Source organism: Mandrillus leucophaeus, unplaced genomic scaffold, assembly GCF_000951045.1.
Source record: "Mandrillus leucophaeus isolate KB7577 unplaced genomic scaffold, Mleu.le_1.0 Scaffold145, whole genome shotgun sequence".
Classification (NCBI taxonomy): domain Eukaryota; kingdom Metazoa; phylum Chordata; class Mammalia; order Primates; family Cercopithecidae; genus Mandrillus; species Mandrillus leucophaeus.
The window spans coordinates 3175857-3201904 of NW_012101421.1; the positions used below are offsets into that span (position 1 = coordinate 3175857).

The following is a 26048-nucleotide window of genomic DNA, read 5'->3' on the forward strand; positions in this document are numbered from 1 at the left end:
TGAAATTCCGTTTAAAAACTATAGAGTCAACATATTCATTTTCCACAAGCTTTAGGCATAAAAGCCATACTATTCATATTGCATATGTATTTTACATGTCAGCAGCACAATTTTCATACATTCAAGCAATTGAATGACAAAATACAATTTTAAAATTTCTCCTGTAAGTGGAAGTATATATTGATTGAGAAAGAAAGAATAAAACAAAGACTATCCTCATGGATTTGGATATACCAATCTCTTGTATTCCTTTCCTGATGTCTATTTCATAATTTCATAAGGTCATGATCTAGAAACTAATTTAGAAATTCCATAAAGTCATTATTTTGAATACATAGATTCTCTGTTGATCATACATATTATTAAAACTTTTATTCTTTTTGTGTTTTAGGTAGAATTATCATAGATTATCATACATCTTACTCATCACTGAAATAGAATTGTTTTTTGCTATTTTATACATATTAACAGTTTATCTGAGTGTTTAGATATTATGCATTATTAAGGATTGTAACTCATTATAAAAGATTATTTCATAATGATATATATCTTAATGTAGTCATTAAAACTTCAGTTTTGACAAAACATTTCCACATTTATGCTATGTTTAGGTTACTAAAATAGAGGTAATATTTAAAAACATCAAATAATTACCTCAACAATGTGCCCAAAGTATTATTTACCATATTGACAAATACCTTCTTCTTTATGTGTACATAATGTATTATATGTGTTTACATCTTTTTATACATCACTTCAAATAGTCATCTTTTGTGTGTAATACATATAGAGGTATATGCATATCTTTACAAGCAAAAAGTAAATAAGAACAAAAATTATTTACTGAGTATAGACAAAGTATATATAGTTTTTTAAAAAGCAACAGCCACTTTACAGAATCTAACCCTTTCTTTTGTCAGCAATAGTGTTCAAAATATCTTCTCCCCCCGGAGCATTACTCTAGATACGCGGTATCTACTCTGGTGGATGGTGCAGCTAGTCCTCACGGGGCACATCATTATTGTTACCTATAAGCAGGGACTTCCCAAGAAATGAATACTTAAAAATTAGGTAAGAATCCAATAAAGGAGAAAGATTGCCACTACTAAGAAACCATATACATACTTGTATATTAATGTTCAAATATGTTGCATTTAGGACAGAACTTCCTCCAGTGTCTGCAGTAGCACTTGTATCAAGCTGCTCTATTCAGCCTGCTGCTATGACAACTATCCAGGGGCAAATGTCAGGTCAGCTCCCTGCAGCTGTGTCTTGGTATAATTGCTTTGTCAAAACTAATAGCTGCCTTCTTTTTCTCAGAACAGTGAAAGGCAACAGTAGCCAAAGAACTAAATGCTGAGACATTCTTTATCTGCTCCACTGCCTACACCCTTGGTTCTGACCATATTGTACTTGTGATTTTCCTTATTTGGTGCTAAAACTGTGTTTAATACGCTGTTGGACAATATTTTAAATTATGGCATTAATCCCAGTGAGGACCGCTCTACTGGGCCACCTATTACCATTCTCAGGCACCAGCATTCCTATTGTGTGGTAGGCTTCTCACTCAAAGCCTCTTCCCCTCCCTAAAAGTAAACTTTTTGTGATGCTACAAAAGAAGTTACATACGGATATTTATTACATATCTACCTTCATCCCAGTATGTAAATACACACGTTTAGGGCTCACCGTGATAAAAAGGCAATGCTGTTTTATTCCTACAAAGTGATAGCACATTGTCGAGTCAAACAATTGTTGAGTGCAAAAGACATCTGGAGGCCATTACAGTGTTAGCGGGGAATATAATTAATTACTAAAATATGTAGTGCTGATAGTTGTTGCTGCAGAGAGAACTAGAAAAGGGACTTAATTTTGTGGACTAATATTTGGTCTAGGAAGTTGTTCTTAGAGCAGGCGCACTTTGAGATGGGTCTACAAATAAACATAGGAGTGAAATCAAACTGAGAAACTGCCTGGATAAAGACACGCTGGTGGAAAGAGCTAGAACAGCTGTGCCACACTCAAACATATCTCAATCCCCCAAGTATCATTTACACAGAAAGAAAACAGGAGCAACAAGGAGTAAACACATTTCTTACTTGTGTAAATTTCAGTCATAAATAATAATAGTGACAACGTATACCTGAGTTTTTAAAAAAATTAAATGAGAAATATATGTTAACGCAAGTTTAAAATATACGATAGCACACAAATATTAGTATGATTATGTATGATGTGCTATGCATACATGTCCTGATTTATTTTACAAATATAGTCAAAATGATACCTTGATAACTGAATAGTGAAGAACTTGGAATTGAAACCTGGATCTGGCTATTTGATAGTTTCAACAAAGTTTGTAAGTAGAATATAAATTATCAAATAAATGGTAGTTGATAAAATTAATGTAAAGACCTATAGAAAGAATCTTGTATTGTAAAAAACTAGCTCAAATGTAGGATTATGTAAAAAGATTTAAAGAAACCCATTTTTAATTGGACAGTTCCCTAGAAAGAAAATTTTCCTCACACATACGGAGGCTCAAAAAATCTTGACAGATTCATTGGACTTCTCAAATTTGCTTGATAGGCAATAATTAATGATATAAAAATGCAATTAAATTAAACTGATGTGACTTTCTGAGTTCTGCAACCAAAGTAATATTCAAATTCTTGCATGCTATGAATGTATGATGACATTAAGAGTTGAAATTTATGAAGCATTCTGATTTTCATTATCCAGAACATTACCCTGAAATCCAAAGGGAGCTAAATATTTTGCACTGTGTTGGTCTTTTTTCTCCTTTTTAAAGGGAAATTCTGTTTCCAGTGACATATGAAAAACACTTTGAAAAAAGAAAGGAAGGAAGGAAACAAGAAAGGAAGGAAAATCTATGCTGAAAGGAGAATTAACTTTTCCAGGCCTGTTTGTTTTATAAAATAAATTTGTTGAACTAAGTGGCCTGTAAAGTTCCCTGTAGCTATAACTTTTTTAATGAGTCTAATATGTCCTGTAATAAATAATTTTATAATTTGAATAATTTGAAAATAAAGGATCCTCTTTTGAAAAGTTGTATGTTATCAATTCTCAAGTATAACAACTTTGTGTACATGCCTACATATGGATTTAAGGCATCTCAGGCTCAGTGTGGTGGCTCACGCCTGTAATCCCAGCACTTTGGGAGGCTGAGGTGGGCAGATCACGAGGTCAAGAGATTGAGACCATCCTGGCCAGCATGGTGAAACCCTGTCTCTCCTAATAATACAAAAATTAGCTGGGCACAGTGACATGCACCTGTAGTCCCAGCTACTTGGGAGGCTGAGGCAAGAGAATCACTTGAACCTGGGAGGCAGAGGTTGCAGCGAGCTGAGATCATGCCACTGCACTCCAAAATGGCGACAGAGCAAGACTCCGTCTCAAAAAAAAAAAAAAAAAAAAAGACATCTCACTACTTTCAATTCTCTACTATATTTGTTATTTAAAGTCCTAAATCAATGGCTACCTTTTTCCTCTGCCTTCTGAAAACAATCTCTTCCATGCTACATATGTAGCAAAGATAAAGAAATAACCAACATGAAAGACATTGTTAGAGCAAAAGGGTTTACTTCAGTTGCTGGGTTTTTAGATGGAAACAAGATTTTTGTTTGTTTGTTTGTTTGTTTGAGACGGAGTCTTGCTCTGTCGCCAGGCTGGAGGCCAGTGGCGTGATCTCGGCTCACTGCAACCTCTGACTCCCAGGTTCAAGCAATTCTCCTGCCTCAGTTTCCCGAGTACCTGGGATTACAGGCACCCACCACCACGCCCAGCTAATTTTTGTATTTTAGTAGAGATGGGATTTCACCATGTTGTCCAAGATGGTCTCAATCTCTTGATCTTGTGGTCCGCCCTCCTCGGCTTCCCAAAGTGCTGGGATTACAAGTGTGAGCCCCGGGCCTGGCCAAGAATTTTTTCCTCCAGAAACTTTTCGTTCACATTGAGCTACAGTATTTTATTACTTAAGTTTATAGTTACAGCTATAATCATTTTATGTACTTCGGCTCTCTGTCCTTTTTCCAGAAGTTAGAACCATGAGTTTTATTAAATGTCACTTACATTTTCATAGAGGAGTTGGGAACAAGAGATTAACCACAAACATGATGAAAAATGTGATTGATCCTGCCACGTTCTGGAAGTTTCCTGAGTGCCAGAATGAACTACTCTGTTTTCTTAAGTAACAAAACCAAGAAAATCTGCAATAAACACCTGGAATGTAACTGGAGAAGTGGTTTGATCTTATTGTAGGACTTTCAATTAAACTGAGTCATCTCAAATGCTATTTTGATGATGTATTAAAGGCAAATCATTAAAAGGAACTTAAAAATAAATGTGACTTGGGTTTTGGTCCACATTCCTATCATTTTTCTCCTGATGAAGCTCTAGGTAAGGGCTCATAGAAAATAGCTTTGCAAAACTCCTAAAGCAATGAGAGGGCGTCCTCTTTCCTCCTTGTATCTCATTAACAGGGTGTAAATAAGGGCAAGTACAGCCTGTCCTGCAGTCATCTAAGAGTCGGTGGACTGTTGACACTTCCCCAGATTTAAAAATACATTATTGACAAACGAAGAGGAAACTGATACCACAGCAAAGATTGGGTTTCTTCCTGAGGGTGGAAATTTGAGAAATGTATAAGGATTTATCCACTTCAGGAAAGTTGATCTTTTGTCATGAAATGAAGATACATTGATTATATTTTGGAAAGATTTTAACTAAAAATACAAGTTTTAAAAAAGTACAATAATTTTAAATCAGTAATCTCCAGCCCTTTAGAAATTCCAGTTATGCAGAAACACTAATTCCCCAAAGTGCTAAGTAACTGAGGTAACAACTATGCGTTCCTTGAAGCCACAAGTCTTACCATATGGACCACAGGAGACATGTCACACATGACACACTGCTTCCTTTAGGAAGCATAGCCCGATTTCCCAAGCTGTTATATTATCTAACTCCATAATGAACCTGTGACTCTAGTTCAGTTTCTCTAATAGACATATATTGTTGTTTCACAATAACTAATGGGTTTTAAAATGGATAGATTGAAGAGAAAGGACAGGGCAAGGAATGAACAGATTATGAGAAATAAATTATAAAAATGAATCCACATGGCATAAACGAAATAATGTCAGGTCTTCGTTTATCCACTAAGCCTAAAAAATAATTGGTTTAAAAATAACATTAACAAAGATGTTGTCTTCATGGAGATGCCAGTAAACCATATGTTTCCCTGTCTTTGGCACCAAAAATGTATCAACATCGTAGGTTAAATATTTCTGTCTTAATTCAAACCACCTACTTGTATCCTGCTGATTATTTCCTTGAAATTAACAACATCCTGAACCAAAGATGTACCTCAAGTATTTAAAAAATCAAATTTTCTATATAAATGTGGGAGAATGCTTAATGAAGCCAGAAAACCAAACAGTAACGTAGAATGAGTAATGGAAAGAAAAACATCAGAAATTGTGGCTCATTTCCAACTTCTTGAAAAAACCAGAGGTCACTCAGAAGAAATAAAGTTTCTCGACTTCAGATTCTCCATCCATGAGAAAGGGAAGCCATCTACATTTCTCACAGTACTACTGAGGGATCAATACAATGATATTTGTACTTCACCACTCAGATGTATATTGATATATCATTACATAAATATGTACACTAAGGAACAATTTCAAACAGAAGTACTCTTATTCTAAATCTTTTTAAAATGCATTGTTTGATGAAAATAATAATGTCTGTTTATGCAGACACCATTAAAAAAGCAGTCTTTAAGATAGGAAGAATAGAAATCTTGGTATGTACTTACATAAGCTAAAATTATAGGACTACGTTAAACTTGAATTCTTAATTAGCTGAGCTAATGTGGCATGGAATAATAGACATTCCCAAATCACTCATGTTTAGCTTAGAAATACCCTGTAACCATAAGATTATTTTGTAGCAGTTAATATTCATAATTGCGTTTTGGCTTATGCTCAGATTTAAATATCATTGCATTTAAATAGAAAACCTGAAATGAGAGGTGGATGGGAAAGTGACTCCCACAGTATCGGGACCTCACCTTTCCCATAGTCTCATCTACACGCCATTGTCTGTTTGCTTCTGAGACTTCCTAAAAATTGGGCATAGTCTTCTTCTTTACCACTCCTCTCTAGCATGTACTTAAGTCTACATAACTTCACAGGGCATAGAAGACTCCTGCACCTTTATGCCGAATCCTCTCTTCTTTGATTCCTTCACAAGAATCTCAAGTTTCCTCCACGAGAAACTGCTGTTTTTGATAGTCAAGGGTCTCTCTCATTTGGAAACACCTCATTTGTCTGGAATACCATCCTCTAGCTTTTCTGTGAATATCTTCATTTATCAAAAGGTCTGCCTTAACAGTGCCTCCTCTAGGAAGCCCTCCCGGATTCTTCAGGCAGAGTTAGCAATGCTTCCCTGGCTATCACAGCAATCTGATTACAGACTTGTAATTTCATTTACCATGCTAATTTCACTGATTTTTAACAGAATGTGAGTTGATTAAGGAAAGCCATTATGTCTTATGCATATTCATCTGCAGTATACAAACACCTGCTCAGTGGTGATATTGTCCGAATTAAGAATATGATACTACAAAACACTAAGCTAACTACAAGTAAATCTGGCACTTAGTACAAATTCTCAGTAAAAGTTATTCTTCCTCACTTGTTTTGTAGCTTCTTTACTGAGTAAAATATCTGCCATATGATGACTGCTTAATATATATTTGCTAAATAAACAAGCTATTTTAGGGCCTATTTAGAAGTATTTTTATCCTATTAATCATATTCTTTGTTGATACAGATATATTAAATACTTAAGAAAATAACTAGAGCAGTTCAAAAGCCATGGAAAAATTAAAAGTTTATAACTTCTGTCGTTAAAAACTTATCTTTCAAGAACTCAAATTAGAATTAATTCATATTTAAAATCCAGCCACATTGGTAAGCTAATACTGAAAGAATACAAGTTAGTAAGGCAATTATTTTGCTTAAATGTACCGGAAGAATTCAGGTCAAATATTCTTTCATGTAGAGCAACTACAAAATTCCAGCAAAATTATTTTAACCATGTTACTAAATATGATATAATGTGCACAATGAACTCAAGTTTTTAAATTAGAGTGGTAAAAGTCCATTGTAGATATTTACTAGTGATGTCTATCTGTAAAACATTTATATATATATATATATATATAAAATATATATTTGCATTTCCTTCATTTTTATGTTTATAACATTTCTATGTTTACAAAAATATAGTGGAACATATATTATTTCAATATCTTATCGTTTATAAATGTTATTATAACCATTCCCAGAGTCTGTTCTGGTCTCATAAAGGTAAGATGGTAAGTTTTCAGAAATGATAATTTTTGTAATCAAATTTATCTGTGTTGATTTTCTAATTTGTTCACCACTTTGTGATCACGAATGTAAGGTTATATTTTGATATCCACTTGTGCTAGCTGTTTCCTACATAGGGAAACAGCCATGTTGCTTTGGAAGATTACACCTTACCAAACAGTACCAGGAACTTTAGAGACCATGTGAGTAGATAGATGGTTGAGTGTAAATCTATCACTGAAACCAAAGAGCAAGTAAGTACACATTCTCCAATGTTGAGTAAACAACAAGTATATTTATAGGTTATTAAAATTGATAAAAGCACACATTTTTAAAGACTCTCCAGCCTGATATTTTTGTGCATTCTATTTGCAGCAAAATGTGGTATCTCTGTTGTGAATATCAAACAGAAATTTAATTTATGATAGCTTTTGAAATTAAAAATAATATAAATGTATATTAGGAGACACTTAAAATAGTTGAATGAAAAATAAAAGATGGAATGGTCCTTCAAGAATAAAACTGGAATTAGAAATCCTATGTGACTCAGTTTTTTAGTGGGGCATGATTATATTGCCATTGATACTTAATTGCGTTATCTTTGCTAATAATTCCCTTAAACCAAAAGCACCACATTAAGTAATTTTTATCTTATGCCACATCATTTTTAATTCTAGGCACTGGCAAATTAAGAAAAAAAGGAAAGGAAGAAAGGAAGGATAGAGGAAAAAATTATTTGACATAACAAATGCAAAGCCTACTGAAAATGTGAGGGTTTTGAGCCTCAAGTTCAGTCTCTTAAAAATGGGAATAACAGAGGCATAAGGATTCACTATCAAGGAATTAATCTGGAAATTTAGGATTCTTATCCCTCTTTTCAAATCTTAAACTACTCTGCCCATAGCAGTGCTTCTCAAAGTCAGTGATACTACCCTGTTAGGAACATTGGGGAACTCTATAGCAGGTGCCACTGACATTAAGTAGGTGGGGTGATGGGGACAAGTTTACTAGAAGCCCTGACATGTTCCAGGCAGTCCCATGTGACCAAGAATTGTATCTGTTCCCATGGGAATTTTTTAAAGTAGTGGTTGAGCACAGTGGCTCATGTCTGTCATCCTAGTACTTTGGGAGGCCGAAGTTGGAGAATCACTTGAGCCCAGGAGTTTGAGATCAACCTGGCCAACACAGCAAGACCCTGTCTCTAAACTGTCTTTTAATTAGCCAGGTGTGATGATGTGTGTTTGTAGTCCTAGTTACTTGGGCGGCTGATTCGGGAGGATTGCTTGTGCCCAAGAGAATGAGGCTACAGTGAGCTATGATCGTGCCACTGTTCTCCAGCCTGGGTGACACAGCAAGAATCTGTTTCTGAATAAAATTAAAAAGAAAAATAATAAAAATGAAAGTTTTGCTAGATATTGGTAAGAAGCCTTTTCAGAATTTTCTGAGCCTAAAACATAACCTTAGTTTGGTATAAATGCAAACTTTTTATGTGTGTATGAGATATATATATATATATACACACACACACACACATATATATTTAAAACTGCTTTTACATATACATTGAATTATTAAAGGAATACTACTACCATGCAAATCAAGAAAATACTGCACTATGCTTTGTTTAGAACTTTACCAGCAGTTTCTTACCATCTGGAAAGTTCCTGTCACTGATCACTGTGAGTTGTCACAACATATACATTGTCAGAGGACACTTTAGCTCTTGCATTCACGTTGATTTGCTGTATAGGTGCAAATAGTACCTGATGATTTTATTATATCTTCTAGTGCCATAGTATCCCCACATTTCCACATTGAAATACATATTATTTTATTACATATTACTTTCTTTAATGTATTATTTACATTAATATCAGGACATTATACATATTTTTAATTGCAGCCATATATAACTTATATTAATTATAAATTGCATTTCAGGTCTTAAGGTGGGACATTTCAAGGTAATTTTTGTAAAAAATAATGCAATGTTTTTTAGGATTAGGAATTACTGGTTTTGCGTCAAAGATTCCTTAAAGTTAAGACAAGCTTTTAATAGGCATACACCTATAAAATAAACTAAAATCCATCTTTTATAGGAAAAAAATAGAAAATAAGAACACACTACCTGTTTATTAAAACCTTTAAAAACCTTGCTGCTGTGTGACCCAGTAATTCTACTTCTCATAATTTATCCTAAAAAATAGGCAAGGCATCATTTTCATATGCAAATTATGATAAATAAGTAAAATTAGCACTTAATATTTTTAAAATGAGGTGGTGAAATTACTAGTAAAATTTCTTATTTATGTGTATTTCATTATTTCTCAATTATAAAAAAGCCTACATGATTGAGAAGAGTATTAAAAATGAAAATATTTTTAAAGTATGATTTTAAGATCATGAGGATTGGATCAAAATGGGGTCCCTATCCTGAGCAATTCTGTGACCTGGAGAAATTTATTCAACTTTTCTGAATCCCAATTTCTATACTTTTATAAAAATTATAACAATTATAAAAGAAAGGCTTGCAAAACACTTCACATAGTCTCACATTCATAAATGTTTCTACTGCGCTGTTATTGGCATTATTATTAAAGAGGACGTCAAGACCAATTAGAATGAAATGACTTGTAAAATACTTTCTATCTCAGGTAGTTTTAAAGTACACATGTTACACAGAAGATAGAACATAGTCCAAGAACTACCCCTGATGGTCCAGACATACCTCAGAGATACTGGAAGTTCAGTTCTAGACCACTGCAATAAAACAAATATTGGATTCAAGCAAGTAACATGAACTTTTTGTTTTACCACTACATATAAAATTTATGTTTACCCTATACTGTAGTCTATTAAGTGTGCAATATCATTTCTCTAGAACAAAACCAATGTGCTTACCTTAAACAACAACAACATAAAAACATTATTGCTTAAAAATGTTAACAATCATCTGAGTCTTCTTGAGTCAAAATCTCTTTGCTGATGGAGGGTCTTGACTCGATATTGATGGCTGTTGAATGATTAAGGTGGTGGTTGTTGAAGCTTAGTGTGGTTATGACAATTTCTTAAATAAAGACAAGAATGAGGTTTGCCACACTGATAGATGCTCTTTATCATGAAATATTTCTCTAAAGTATGCAATACTATTAGATACTATTTTGCCTATAGTAGAGCTTCTTTCAAAATGGGATGCAATTCCTGACACTGTTTAATCACCTTAGTTTATACAATATTTTTAAAGCTTTGTTTTTATTCAACAGAATTCACAGCATTTTGACCAGGAGTGGATTCTATCTCAATGAACCACTTTTATGCTCAGCTATAGAAAGCAACTTTTCATCCACCGAAGATTTATCATGAGATTTCAGCAATTCAGTCACATCTTCAGGCTCTACTTCTAATTCTACTTCTCTTGCTATCCACCATATCTAAAGTTACTTCCTCTAGTAAAGTCTGGAACTCCTCAAAGTCACCCATGAGGGTTGGAATCAACTTCTTCCAAACTCCTGTTAGTTTTGCTATTTTGACCTCCTCCCATGAATCATGAATATTCTTAATGGCATCTAGAATCACCATTTCAAAAGGTTTTCAATTTACCTTTTCCTAATCCATCAGAGGAATCCCTAGTGATGGCAGCCATAGCCTTGGGAAATTTATTTCTGAAAAATAAGACCTGAAAGTATGATTACTCCTTGATCCATAGGTTGCAGAATGGATGTTGGTTAGCAGGCATAAAAACAACATTAATCTCCTTGCACATCTCCATCAGAGCTCTTGGGTGACTAAGTGCATTGTCAACGAGCAGCAGTATTTTGAAAGGAATCTTTTTTTATTTCCTGAGCAGTAGGCCTCAACAGTGGGCTTAAAATATTCAGTTAACCATGCTGTAAACAGATGTGCCATCATCCAGGCCTTGTTGTTTCATTTATAGAACACAGGCAGAGTAGATTTTTGCAAAATTATTAAGGGCCCTAGGATTTTCAGAATGGTAAATGAAAACTGACTTTAACTTAGAGTCATCAGCTGCATTAGCCCCTAAAAAGAGAGCAGCTGTCCTTTGAACTGTGAAGCCAGGCATTAAGTTCTTCTCTCTAGCTATAAAATACTTGGTAGCACCTTTTCCCAGTGATTCACTACAATGATGTAGTGATTTCATCTACATTATAAGTCTTTATTGTTTTAGTGTAGCTACTTTCTTCAATTATCTTAGCTAGATCTTCTGGACAACTTGCTGCATTTTCTACCTCAGCAACTGCTGCTTCCCCTTCCATGTTTACGTTCTGGCAATGGCCACTTTCCTTACATCTCATGAACCAGTCTCTGCGGTAACAGCTTCCAATTTTTCTCCTGCAGCTTCTTCACCTCTCTCACTCTTCATAGAATTGAAGAGAGTTAGGGTCTTGCTCTGGATTAGGCTTTGATTTAAGGGAATGTGGCTGGTTTGATCATCTATAAGACCATGAAAACTTTCTCCATATCAGCAATAAGGCCGTTTTGCTTTCTTATCATTCTTGTGTTCACTGGCGTAGTGTTCACTGGGTCTCACTCTGTTGCCCAGGCTGGAGGCAGTGGCACAGTCATGGCTCACTGCAACCTCAACCTCCTGGGCTAAAGCAATCCTCTCAACTCAGCTTCCCAAGTAGCTAGAACTACAGAGGCACCATGCCTTGCTAATCTTTTAAAACACTTTTTTGTAGAGATGGGGGTCTCACTATGTTGGCCAGGCTGGTCTGGAACTTCTGGGCTCAAACAATCCTCCCACCTTGGCTTCCCAAACTGCTGGGATTACATGTGTGAGCCACCACACTCAGCTGAGTAGAATTTTAATATTCTCCAAGAATATTAAATCTCCTTCACACTTAGAATTCGGCTGTTTGGTGCAAGCCCATCTCGACTTTTCAACATGTGTTCCTCACTAAGTTTAATCATTCTAGCTTTTGATTTAAAGTCAGATACATGAGACTCTTCTTTACACTTGAATACTTAGTAGCCATCATAGGATTATCAATTGGCCTAATTTCAATATTACTGTGTTTCAGGGAATCAGAAAGGCTGAAGAGAGAGGGACAGGGGGATGGCTGGTGGGTGGGGTGGTCAAAATACACACATTTATTAAGTTCTTTGTCTTAATTTTGCATGGTTCATAGTGTCCCAAAATAAGTACTACAGCAACATCAAAGATTACTGACCACAGATCACTATAGCAGATATAATCATGATGAAAAATTTGAAATATTGTGAGAGTTACCAAAATGTGACATAGAGACACACAGTAACCACATGCTGTTGGAAAAATGGTGCTGACAGACTTGCTCACGAGATTGTCACAAACCTTCAATGTGTAATAACTGCAATATCTGTGAAGCACAACAAAGTGAAGTTCAATAAAATGAGGAATGCTTGCGCTTCATTTGTCCTATATAGTATATTTTCTTCTGTGAATGAAAGTGTCATGTTGAAGCACATTGAGAAACTCAAAGATACAGGGGTTTCCCCCTAACACATGTATATAAGAGAGAAAAATGCCAGGAGTAAAGTAAAAAGCTGACGATGATTGAGAATAAGTGTGAACTGGCAGGCCATAGAAATAAGTTTCAAGCCATATCTTGTTAATACCACAATGTCTAAATTTAAGAATAAAACTCTATTGAACGGTGTTGTTTTCAGTTAGGTATTTGTTAAAGTTTATAAATGTTATAAAAAGGACACAAAACTGCAGAATTAAATGTGAAAGAAAAGCTGTCTCTCATAAACTATGTCTTAATCATGGTGTGTTAGATAGTTTTTTTTTTTTAGGTCTGTATTAAAATTGCCCCCACGCTTATGTGGCTACATTTTCAACCTCTGCACCTGGAATTACATTTCTTTAATAATATTCCAACTCATTAGTACCCTAATAGAACAAGGAAAAATCATAAAGAGACACAGATGACAGTGAATTCACCTCTACTAAGGGAAAAGACAGTTGCAAGGAATTACTTAGAATATTTAGAGTTACTAAATATTTTTAGGTCCTGAGCCATTGGGTTCATGCTGGTTAACTAGCAGTGATTTTATTATTATTATTATTTTTTGGTAAGTTAGTGACGTATAAGTTTTCAGTACTTTATTTTTCTTCTTCCTGACCTTTTATTACACCACAGGTAAGTAACATGCCATTTCCCCTTCCCTCCACTGTGTTCTTTTCAACAGAGTCAAAGGTGTCACATCACAGTCAACCATTGGTTTCCCTTGTGCTTTGCTACTGCAAAATCTGTCACCCAGCATTCCTGCTTTGTCCTTCTAGGGCAGTAACTGTTGGGCTCCTGCTGGGGAAGCCCTTAACTGGTGATTTGAAATCATCTCTTCTATAGAACTACAAATTAATTTAACTGAAAGCACTAAGGGCAGAAAATATAACAAGGAAACCCTCACATTCTCCAGAAACTTTCTACCTTAATCAGTCATCAAGCCTGTTAATAAAATGTTTGTCATCCCTCAAAACCAGCAAAAATCATACACTGATAGGAGATAAATCACCAACAAGTAACTGGTTCTAATCCCTCTTACTTTTTGCCTCTTTGTCTTCAAATGAAATGTAACCAATAACTGTAAGATCTTTTTGTTTTTAAGGAAAAAGGAATAATTACTAAATAATAAAGATATAGAGAAAAGAACCCACAAATTTTGAGCTATGTCATAGAATTCTAAATGTGAAATCTCACTGCCCCTTTTGAATTATCAAAGTGAAGAAAAATTTCCTAGATAACCTAAAAAACACAGATTATACGTTAAATAAAGAAAAATGCTATATATGTATTCCAAACTGCATTGGGAATGGACTTTTGTGAAATCTGATTCCTGATGAAGCAGTAGGCTCCTGTCCTTGCCACTGGCTTGCTTCAGGGCTGAGGCTGCATAATAACAAGCTTCCTCTGAATTTTGGAACAAAATGGACATATGGAATAAAGTATTTAACACATCCATACCACCTTTCATGTTCATAGCTCAAAGAGCTTTATCAAATCCAATTAATTCATCAAGCTTCATAAACTCTGGAAGACATACACAATTACATCTCTACATGTGGCTAACCACTGGCAGCAAGCAGCCAGACGAGTGGCTTAACAGAAAGCCAATTTTGAGTGTTCATGTTTTGAACATTTGTGCGCCTACAGAAAATTGGGGGCACAATGAAGAATCTCTGAGTCACTAGAAAATTCTAAGAATTTTGAGTTGGGTTAAGAATGCACACAGGAAGAGTGAGCTCCTTGCTAACATGCAAAAGAACTCTGATTCTCTCTAGTTGGGCAAAGGCGGGTTTGATTCAATTAATAGAGGGATCTCTGCCTATTACATGCTTTGGTAGGAAGTAGAATCACTTGGTAGAAGTTTCTGGGTGGCATGGCTAAGGAAATCTATAGAATTTATAGTAAGAAAAAGTAGTTTCTATACTTTTGAGATACTAATTATAAACACTAAATTAGTGTTTACAGTGCATAAACAGCTCTCCAGATGAAGTGAAGCACTTTGGGAAGTTTGTAGCCTTTTTTAGGCTGATATCCAAGCAAACTCTAGATTGCTAGTTATGGTCAAGTACAAAATCTTTGTAAATAAAGTAAACCATTTTCCAGAAGAAAACTGCACTGCCAAAACCTTATCAGCAGAAGCACAAATGATACAAGTCCTAAATGTTGTTCTAGGCTATGGGTTTCCCTCCATGAACATAACACATGAAAATGCATTATAGGATTGTGAAAAGATCTCAGGCATCAGTTTTATCTAATATAAACGCATATTCTGGATTTCTTGTGCAGCTGGTGACCTTGCACAAATCATTTCACTTCTCTGGGCCTCAGTTTTCCTACATGTAAATGAGAGTTATAGTATCTTTTCTCATGGGGTTGTTGAGAATGGTAAATGAAACTGTATCTAGGAATTGCCCAATAAGTTTTTAGCAAATCTTAGAGTTTAATTTAAAAAAAAATGATTTCTTCATTTTTCCCCACAATTCCAAATTTCTTTGAACCCTTCTGGGTTTGAAAATAATATTTTTTTCCCACCAACTGTGTAAAAGCATTGCTATTTCTCCACATCCTTTCCAGCACCTATTGTTTCCTGACTTTTTAATGATTGCCATTCTAACTGGTGTGAGATAATGGTTTTGATTTGCATTTCTCTAATGATCAGTGATGCTGAGCTTTTATTCATATGTTTGTTGGCCGTATTAATGTCTTCTTTTGAGAAGTGTCTGTTCATATCCTTTGCCCACTTTTTGATGTGGTTGTTTTTTTCTTGTAAATTTATTTAAGTTCCTTGTGGATTCTGGATATTAGCCCTCTGTCAGATGGATAGAATGCAAAAATGTTCTCTCATTCTGTAGGTTGCCTGCTCACTCTGACGATAGTTTCTTTTGCTGTGCAGAAGCTCTTTAGTTTAATTAGATGCCATTTGTCTATTTTGGCTTTTGTTACCATTGTTTTTGGTGTTTTAGTCATGAAGTCTTTGCCCATGCCTATGTCCTGAATGGTACTGCCTAGGTTTTCTTCTAGGCTTTTTATGGTTTTAGGTCTTACGTTTAAGTCCCTAATCCATCTTGAGCAATTTTTGTATAAGGTGTTGTAAGGAAGGCGTCCAGTTTCAGCTTTCTGCATATGGCTAGCTAGTTTTCCCAACACCATTTATTAAATAGGGAATCCTTTCCTCATTGCTTGTTTTTGTCAGGTTTATCAAAGATCAGATAGTTGTTGATGTGTGGTATTATTTCTGAGGCCTCTGCTCTGTTCCATTGCTCTATACATCTGTTTTGGTACCAGTACCATGCTGTTTTGGTTACTGTAGCCTTGTAGTATACTTTGAAGTCAGGTAGCGTGATGCCTCTAGCTTTGTCCTTTTTGCTTAGGATTGTCTTAGCTATAAGGGCTCTTTTTTGGTTCCATATGAAGTTTAACGTAGTTTTCTCTAATTCTGTGAAGAAAGTCAATGGTAGCTTGATGGGGATAACACTGAATCTATAAATTACTTTGGGCAGTATGACCATTTTCATGATATTGATTCTTCCAATCCATGGGCATGGAGTGTTTTTCCATTTGTTTGTGTCCTCTCTTATTTCCTTGAGCAGTGGTTTGTAGTTCTCCTTGAAGAGGTCTTTCACATCCCTTGTAAGTTGTATTCCTATGTATTTTATTCTCTTTATAGCAATTGTGAATGGGAGTTCACTCATGATTTGGATATGTTTGTCTGTTATTGGTGTATAGGAATGCTTGTGATTTTTGCACATTAATTTTATATCCTGAGACTTTGCTAAAGTTGCTTATCAGCTTAAGGAGATTTCCGGCTGAGACGATGGGAGTTTCTGAATATACAATCATGTCATCTGCAAAGAGACAATTTGACTTCTTCTCTTCCTATTTAAATACCCTTTCTTTCTTTCTCTTGCCTGATTGCCCTGGCCAGAACATCCAATACAATGTTGAATAAAAGTGGTAAGAGAGGGCATCCTTGTCTTGTGCTGGTTTTCAAAAGGAATGCTTCCAGTTTTTGCCCATTCAGAAGGATATGAACAGACACGTCTCAAAAGAAGACATTTACGCAGCCAATAAACATATGAAAAAAAGCTCATCATCACGTCATTAGAGAAATGCAAATTAAAACCACAATGAGATACCATCTCACGCCAGTTAGAATGGTGATCATTAAAAACTCAGGAAACAATGGATGCCGGAGAAGATGTGAAGGAATAGGAATGTTTTCACACTGTTGCTGGGACTGTAAATCAGTTCAACCATTGTGGAAGACAGTGTGGCGATTCCTCAAGGATCTAGAGCTAGAAATACCATTTGACCCAGCAATCCCATTATTGGGTATATACCCAAAGGATTATAAATCATTCTACTATAAAGACACATCCACACGTATGTTTATTGCAGCACTATTCACAATAGCAAAGACTTGGAACCCATCAAATGCCCATCAATTATAGACTGGATAAAGAAAATGTGGCACATATACATCCTGGAATACTATGCAGCTATATAAAATGATGAGTTCATGTCCTTTGCAGAGACATGGATGAAACTGGAAACCATCATTCTCAGCTGACTAACACAAGAACAGAAAACCAAACATGTGTGCTCTCACTCATAAGTGGGAGTTGAACAATGAGAACACATGGACACAGGAAGGGAATATCACACACCAGGGTCTGTTGGGGAGTGGGGGGCTAGGGGAGGGACAGCATTAGGAGAAATACCTAATGTAGATGATGGGTTGAGGGGTGCAGCAAACCACCATGGCACATGTATACCCATGTAACCTGCATGTTCTGCACATACATCGCAGAACTTAAAGTACAAAAAAAAAAAAAAAAGAAAAAAGAAAAAAGAAAAGAAAAGAAAAGAAAAAAAAAACGGGGAAAAAAAGAAAACAGTATTTTTTTTAATGTGGAGATATTATTGGGTATCTTCCATTCCCAGAAACAGAGCCTTGCAATAAATATATGAGGACATATAAAAAGGAGGCAGTATGGGGAGCAGGGCCAAGGACCACTGGTCCTCATTCATTCTAGTCCCTACTTCTGAGGCAGAAGTAAGAAGTCCCATTTTTAATTATTTTTAGAAGTTTTTCTTCAGTGGATAGAAAGTCTATGAAGTAAATTTGAGCTCAATGTAAAGACCTTCAAAGACAATGATAAATCTCTGACAGTAGGAAAGAGTGTTAGTAAATAGCAGATCTTTAGTACCAGTGTGAGATTTGAGATACTAAAGCAAATAACAAATATATATTTAACAACATATAAACTTATGAAATATATAATGCTTTTATATGAATTGACTTATAAAATCCTCACAATAGCTCTATGAATTGATATCTGTATCTCCCATTTTACAGATTAGGCCCACAGTATTTAAGTGACTGGATCAAATATCACTTGATGACCAACTTTGGGGAATATTGTAGAGTGATATTATAGGTAGTATATAACATGAATAAGTCATTTAATTTTATAACAACTCCACGTATGATTAAAACTATACAGGGATATTCTAGAATGTAGACTAGGTGGGATATATAGCTAGACAACAACCAGGAGAGCCCTTTCAATCCCAGAATTCTACGATCCCAATTTCTAGAGCTAGCATCTGTTCTCAAATGGACTTTAACTTTGAAACTCCAATACCTTAGGTAGTGTCATTAATGCTTCTTTCTAGTTAACTGACATCAATCCAACGACAAAACAGCTAGACATCAAAGTCTTTTCTATACTGAATTTATTGATGCTTGCTATGCACCAGGCAAAATGCTAAGTACATAACATGAATCTGTCATTTAAAGTTCTCATAATGACTTCAAAGGATGGGTACTGTTAGTATTGCTGTCTTTCATATGGAGAAACCAAAGCACACAGAACTGGAATAGCTTGCTGAAGTTTGCACAATTAGAAAAGATAGAGATGAGATTCAAAACCAGATCTCTTTAGTTTCAGAATGTGCTCCCCTAATCACTATGCCAGATGGTATTATACATAGTGTTATAACTCATTGTATGAGATACATTTTATAGATATAACAATAATAAAACTCTCAACAGAGGGCACATATATATGAATCAATACTGGTGGCATGATTAGCACATTTTAAATTGACTTTTTACATGGTTTTTATCTGAGACTAATACTGTATTTTTCATTTAACTGAAGGCTTCATCTTTTGTGGCATTTAGAATTATTAGCACATGACATTTTAATAATAAACACATCAAATCAAAGCTGATACCATTCTGAAACACGTTAAAGTATTCTAAGCCTGAAATGAAAAAACTTTTTTGCTTTTTTCTTTGAAGTCCACTAGCTTACTGTAGAATCAAAATTGAACTAACTTACTTTAGTCTTGACTCACCTCATCCTCAATTAGCGATATAAAACATATGATTCATTTGTTGTAAAAATAATTTACAAACGAAAATGTGGCAAACTTTTATGCAGAATATTTAGTATATCACGTGACAATTTAGATTTTTACTACGGATACTTGAGAAAGGGGGTAGACAGTAAAAAGAGAAAGACATTTCTGGGATAAGAAAGAGAAACAGAAATATAGAGATAACCCAAGGGAAAGACTGAGGGAAACACCAGTGAGCAAAATACAAAAAGTACAAACATCTCCAATACACAGATGCCTTAGAAAAAAGATACTGAAATATGACATGCAATTGGCATATAATAAATGATTAATTAATGAGAGAGTAAATCTAAGACATGAATTTTCACTATGTATATCCTCATTTTTTGACTTTCTACTCTTTCAAAGTTGTGTGGTACTGTCACCACCCTCGGCATCATGTATTGGCATGCGGTAGTAGACCAGAGGAAATTAAAGAGAGGTTGGTTCATTTTCATTCAAAATGAACACAATCAAGTCACTCTCATAAGTCATGAGGTAAATTTACAAAGGTGTTGGAAATGATCAGTTAGAACCTCTTAATAAGTAATTGATCTTTAAATTGGATACTAAATAGAATTATAACTCATTAGTTTTGCTATTCATTTTTGCCACAGAAACATTTTGTTCTTTGACCTTCATTCATCACAGGAACACACGTTTTCAATTTTAAATTCATATCATAAAGACACAAATACTAGATATCTGTGTACTTTAAATCCATTCAAGAGCTTTTACTCTTCAACATTAATCAAATTAAATGAACTGCATTTGCTATAGCTGGTGTTCACCAGACCTCAAGATGCCTCAGTACCTGCTGTCTCTCCAGACGCATCCTCTTGGCGGCATTTCTACTCTCACTCTCACAAGCTGAAGCCAAGATACTCTCTGCAACTGCTGAAGTAAGGTGGGAAGGAATAGGTCGAGACTAAAAAAAAACAAAAAAAGAGAAAAGTATGAAAAAAATTATTAACAGTATCATTAACAGGCCAATGCTATTCTCAGAAGAGCTCTCAGGATCATCAACACGTGCAGGAGTATCCATTTATTTCAACTAAACTTATTTCAATAGAAAGAGGAAATGGAAATTGTAAAGATGAAAAATGAAAGCTAGTTAGAGATTAAAGCTATCGTTGCTACACAGATCAATCATTCATTCCCATAGATCCACTGTCACAAGTATCTAGCCTGGGCCATGAAGCTGGAGTTTGAACAGGCAGTGGCAAAACTGCTAACTGGATTTTGCAAATAAAACAAGGTCTTTAATTCTACTATAACATATGACATGCACAAAAAAAAGAAACAAAAACAAGTGACAGGGCTGAAACAGAGTTTAAAAAAACCTAATAGACACTCAGACCATGTCAAACAATCTTAATATGAAATATTATGAATATTTACACTCTAAATTGTGAGCCAATTGATGTGATTAAAATGCTTTTAAATATAAATAAAAACTAAAAAGTCAGCCCTACAATGATTTTAATATATTAAAGGTTTAGTGCTTTAGATGTTAGATATGTTTGCCTATGTGTACATACATGTTTTGTTTTACTTATAAAATATGAGCTGATATTTCATAGATACATGTTGAAACCCATCTTCTATGTAGCCCATATAGAAAGTAATTAATTCTTCAACTAATTTCATAATTAACTGTAAATTGTTTGCAGCTCTCAATATCATTTGTGATAACCATAACAAATATTATGATTTTCATTCTTTTTTCCATAATTACATGCAAAGTCATCCAACTGAAAGATGAAATACTTAATGATATAGAACAGTTTTTTAAATTAAGATAGGCAAATGATAGATAAGAAATAACAAAACTAAACCAAATGAGGTAGTAAAATAATGTGAAATTGTGAAATTATGAAATAAATATATCTTTTGGGAATATAGCATATATAGTATATGCCACCTTAGGGTTTTCAAAGCCTCAGACTAAAATATGTGTGAATGCTATTTATTAGAAGCCTGAACTAATTGAGACCTCTTGAATTTTTTCCTAAAGTAATTGAAACATGGCTTTTTTATACATGACTCATTTTACCAACTCTGGTATGTACAGCGTGTCTCGGCAAACTGAGCACAGGGCTTACATCTAAAATAATATTCTAGAACAGCTAAATTCAGACCACACCATTTTAACAGACACTCCATAGTTAAATTTGTACAGTGTAGACAGAGTCCAGGCTCTGACCTTGGGTGAACTAGGAAGCAATTTCTGCAACCGCCTTAGCAGACTTCCTCACTACTTCCCCTCCAAAGTAGCCTCTGGAGGCAAAAGGTAGGAAAGGTATAGAGTACATTCTCCTCTGCTAACCCCATGGGACATCTCAAATGATGGTTATACAACTTTGACAATAAAGCAGTAGGATATTTGGAATGTTATTTTTACAAAAAAGAAGAAAAGAGGTCCATTTGTGGCAGGAAAATAATGCAATGTCAGCATTTTGAGAAGGAAATTAGAAAGCCAGGACTGTGCATTTGTAATAGAAAAGAGGGTCAAATGAGGCAAACCTAAAATAAATTGTCATAAAGATGTAAGCATAATTTCAAAACTCACATTGCTTCTTCGTTTCATTCTCTACTTCACTGAGTATAAATAAAATATTGTAGTCCAAAGCCAAATAAATTAAGCTATAAAATCAGTCTCATTAAACAATGGTCACTCCCTGGCTCAAAAATGTAATCCAACTACATGGGAATTAGATACTCACTGATGCCTTTTCTTGATTGAGCTAATTTTTGAGGAAAAGGTGTTATAGGAAAAATGGGAATAAGAACATTACATTATCAAAAAATAAAACAAATTATTTGATTGTAGTTAGCACTATTCAAATAGGAGCGAGAGTTTATACCTTTATAAACTATATTATTAGATCATTTGTTTCCATGGATGAAATTAAGGCAATCTAAATAAAATGTCAGCAACCTTCCTTTTCTTAATCCAATTATTGAGAGCCACATGGGATTCAGAAGAGATATTTCAGTTCTTCATTACCTCGATTTTTTCTTTTCTTTTTTTTTTTGCTAACACCATTAAAAATTAGGAATATATAAAGCTATAGAATTTTAATAAATTATATTGTATCAATAGGCACACAAGTAACTTAAATGCATAAAAGTTTGTTTAATAGGGAGAACATAATTATCCCTTCAATTAAAATTATTTCATAGCATTTTCTTTCAAATTCTTAATAATTTTTAAAAACAACTCTTACTACTCAACTTCTACTAAAGCAGTAAAAGTTGTTATGCCTAGTAATTTATGTAATTTCCTTTACAGAAAAGATGATAGGGAGAATTAGATCTTCCCTAGATGTGTGAAATCAGTTTTCTCAAAAACTAGAGTAATGTCCTGGCTAGATACATTTTAAGGTCATGTGATAACCTAATATTTAAAAATCAACTTCAAGATAAAGCAACCATGTACACACTATCCTATTGAGTGGAAAAAATAAGTAGAATCAAAGGTGCATGATTCAATACTTCCCACAGATAAATAGTATAATTTTGAAAATAGATTTGTACTGAGTTTATTGTAGGATCATAAATTAACAACTCTCAATGGCCATAAAAGTCATCCAGTACAAGTTTCTTCTCAACTTTGAAGAACTGAAATGTAGGCAGATTAAGTAATTGCAAAAGGACAAACTGAACTAGATCCAGAACTCAGGTTTCATGGCTCCCAATTTTCAACTCTCACTTTCCTAAATTCTGTTCTATATTTAGTACTTTTACATACTTTGTCATTAATAAAACAAAAAATTCTTTTAAAAATCCTTATATACAAACCATTGTTTTCAACTAAAAAAATAAGCAGAACAAAGGTAGCCATTTACATGAATGCATTATAATCATCCTTAACTCAAGCTCTTTGGAGAAAAAGGCAGAATAAATCATGAAATCTGTATTACAATCTAAAAATTATATTTGAAATGTATTTTTGCAGAGAATGTACTATATCTCAATAATGTGTACCTCCAAATAGAAATCCAGTACCATCCTAATTTAATTTTTAGATAAATGTTAACAATATCTAACTCCTATTGAGGGCTTAGGACATTCAGCTATTAATACCAAAAGCTGAGATTTATTATCAAATTTAATCTCCTAAACACTCTTTGAGAAAAGTACTTATATTACTCATATTTTAGATAAACTACATTGAAGTTCTGAGAGATTATGCAACTTGCTCACAAGTATGCAGTGATGTATGTGGAAATACCTGAATTCAAATCTAAGTCTGATGATGAATTGTGAGTTATAATCCCTAGTAAACTACTATTCACATTTTACAACAAAGTCCGCAGTGAGTTTAAATAAATCTATAATTCTTAAATACTACACATTCCTGTAAGGGAATTCAATCACAGCTAACCACACATGGCATTTAGCAAAGAATATATCAGGATCTCCCTAGCATCCTTCACTTAAATGGTTGAAGTTCTTTAATATATTGTCCTATAAATTCTATAAATTACAAAATGTACAATCTTCATTAATAGCACAAAGACAAAAATGTAACTTATCTAAGTTATGTCACAAATTCTTAACTGATTGAATCTGAATTCATATGATTGTAGTGTTTATACAGCCAGAAGTGTCAATAATGCTATACATGAACCATAATAAAGCTTAATTTCATGCCCAAAATGAGAATACAGGAGCCAGGCAGAGAAGTTCTTTCCCTCATGTGAGGTAATCATGCTAAAAATCTCTTTGCTTCTGATATTAATGAGTCAATAATAAATGCCAATACTCTCCAATACACACAGGCTCAAGTGTGCAGCATTTGGTTATAAGATATTAAAGATGAAAGTTTAAAAAAATTTCTCTATAATTTGGCTTCTATCCACTTAACAACTCAAAAGTACTAATATCAAGACAGTGAGAAGGAAATTAATCAATTTTTCTCCTTATAAAAGGAATTATGTTACAGAGAAATTAAAAACTGTGTTTAGTATGTGCTCTGAGAATCATCTCCTGCTGAACTCTCCTTTCCATCATTACATTTGACAGCTGAGGGCTTATTCCAATGTCATCACAGTATTGTCTTTGTAAAACATAATTAGCAGCATGTTAGGGGATATGGTCATACATTTCACCAGGAATGAGACTGAAAATTCCCTCTTACATTTGTAAAAGTGGCCATAAAACACAAAGCTTCCATGTAATAATTGGGGATAGGAATATTTTGATGCAAAGACCAAATGCAATTAATTCAATAGATAACTTATGAAAATAACACCTCTTCTGGCTGAAGATAGCTCAGTAAATACATATACTATTTGATATCTATCTCTCTATCTATCTTAGAATATTTAAAATAATAGTTAACAATGGATATAATTATACACTTTACATGATCTATACCTGGATTGGGAATATTTATTACATATTTGTATGTACATATTACATACATTACTTCCCTGTATATAACATAATGGTACCTACCCTCATTAATTATCTCTTCATAATTAACTGACATTCTAACTGGGATCTGAGTTGATCTTTCTCTAGCACTGTTCTTATTGTAATAATTATCTATGCTCAAATCAATGGCAGTTGTGTCATTAAACAGATGGCTAAACCGTCACATGGAGATTTTGGAGTTTAAAAAGTCACATTTTAATTGGGGACTTAAGATGTAATTGCTGTTGGCACGATGTAACTGTGTCTTTTCTTATATATGTTGGTAAAATGTACCGTCACACCAACAAACTATTCCATTTTTGTGGGTCTTAAAACTCTACATGAAATAACTTTTAGAGTCCTCTGAACTTCAGCTGTACATTTAGGATGCCACAGGATTTTTGCAATTATAAAAAAGTACAAAGAAATTTAAGAATGTTAGGTTTTGGTCATGGGTTAATGTGGTGATGCTCTCACACTCCACAGTTTAAGTGAAGCTTAATCAAGTTATTAGTTAAGGCCAGACTGGGAGCAACTGTGACATCTACCCAAGGTTGTAAGTAGAATGAGTGCTTTGAAGACAATTAAACAATTCAGCAGTCAGAGTTTAGGTAATGTGCTGAATTAAGATTATTCCTCCTAATCTTGTTACTTTATAAAACACATTATTAAGAATTCTGTAATTTGGATGGTATGCACACATTATCTCCCCCAAGTGGCACATCTATACCTAAAGGCATAATCGTTCAGGTTATATACACATATAAAGTTTCATGTTCTAAGAGATCCCTTCTATTAAGCAGGTGGTTTCATTCTTATACATCAGTGGAATAGAGATAGTTTGCAACTAAGTCATACTGAACTGATTATTATTCTATCACCAGTTACTTGCTATGTGACCATTTTTGCAATTTAATCTGCATCTCAGTCATTCTGCTAGGTATTATTAATTTTATTCTTTTTTTTTTTTTTTGAGACGGAGTCTCGCTCTGTCGCCCAGGCTGGAGTGCAGTGGCCGGATGTCAGCTCACTGCAAGCTCCGCCTCCTGGGTTCACGCCATTCTCCTGCCTCAGCCTCCCGAGTAGCTGGGACTACAGGCACCTGCCACCTCGCCCGGCTAGTTTTTTGTATTTTTTAGTAGAGACGGGGTTTCACCCTGTTCGCCAGGATGGTCTCGATCTCCTGACCTCGTGATCCGCCCGTCTCGGCCTCCCAAACTGCTGGGATTACAGGCTTGAGCCACCGCGCCCGGCCAATTTTATTCTTATAAATGACAAAACTGAGGTTCAGTCAGAAAATTAT

The 26048-nt window shown here is 34.5% G+C and overlaps 1 protein-coding gene across 7 annotated transcripts in view; it reads right to left on the bottom strand.

The window, feature by feature from the left end:
- The window catches only part of NOL4 (nucleolar protein 4), a 405759-nt gene that overhangs the window by 70425 nt on the left and 309286 nt on the right, over window positions 1-26048 (bottom strand). For 6 of the 7 annotated variants that reach the window (XM_011974392.1, XM_011974394.1, XM_011974391.1 and 3 more), the window contains one exon: window positions 20136-20249. The exons of the other annotated variant lie outside the window; for it this stretch is intronic. In XM_011974392.1, coding sequence (XP_011829782.1) covers window positions 20136-20249 — 114 coding nt within the window. The remainder of the gene's footprint in view (window positions 1-20135; window positions 20250-26048) is intronic. 7 annotated transcript variants of the gene reach the window in all.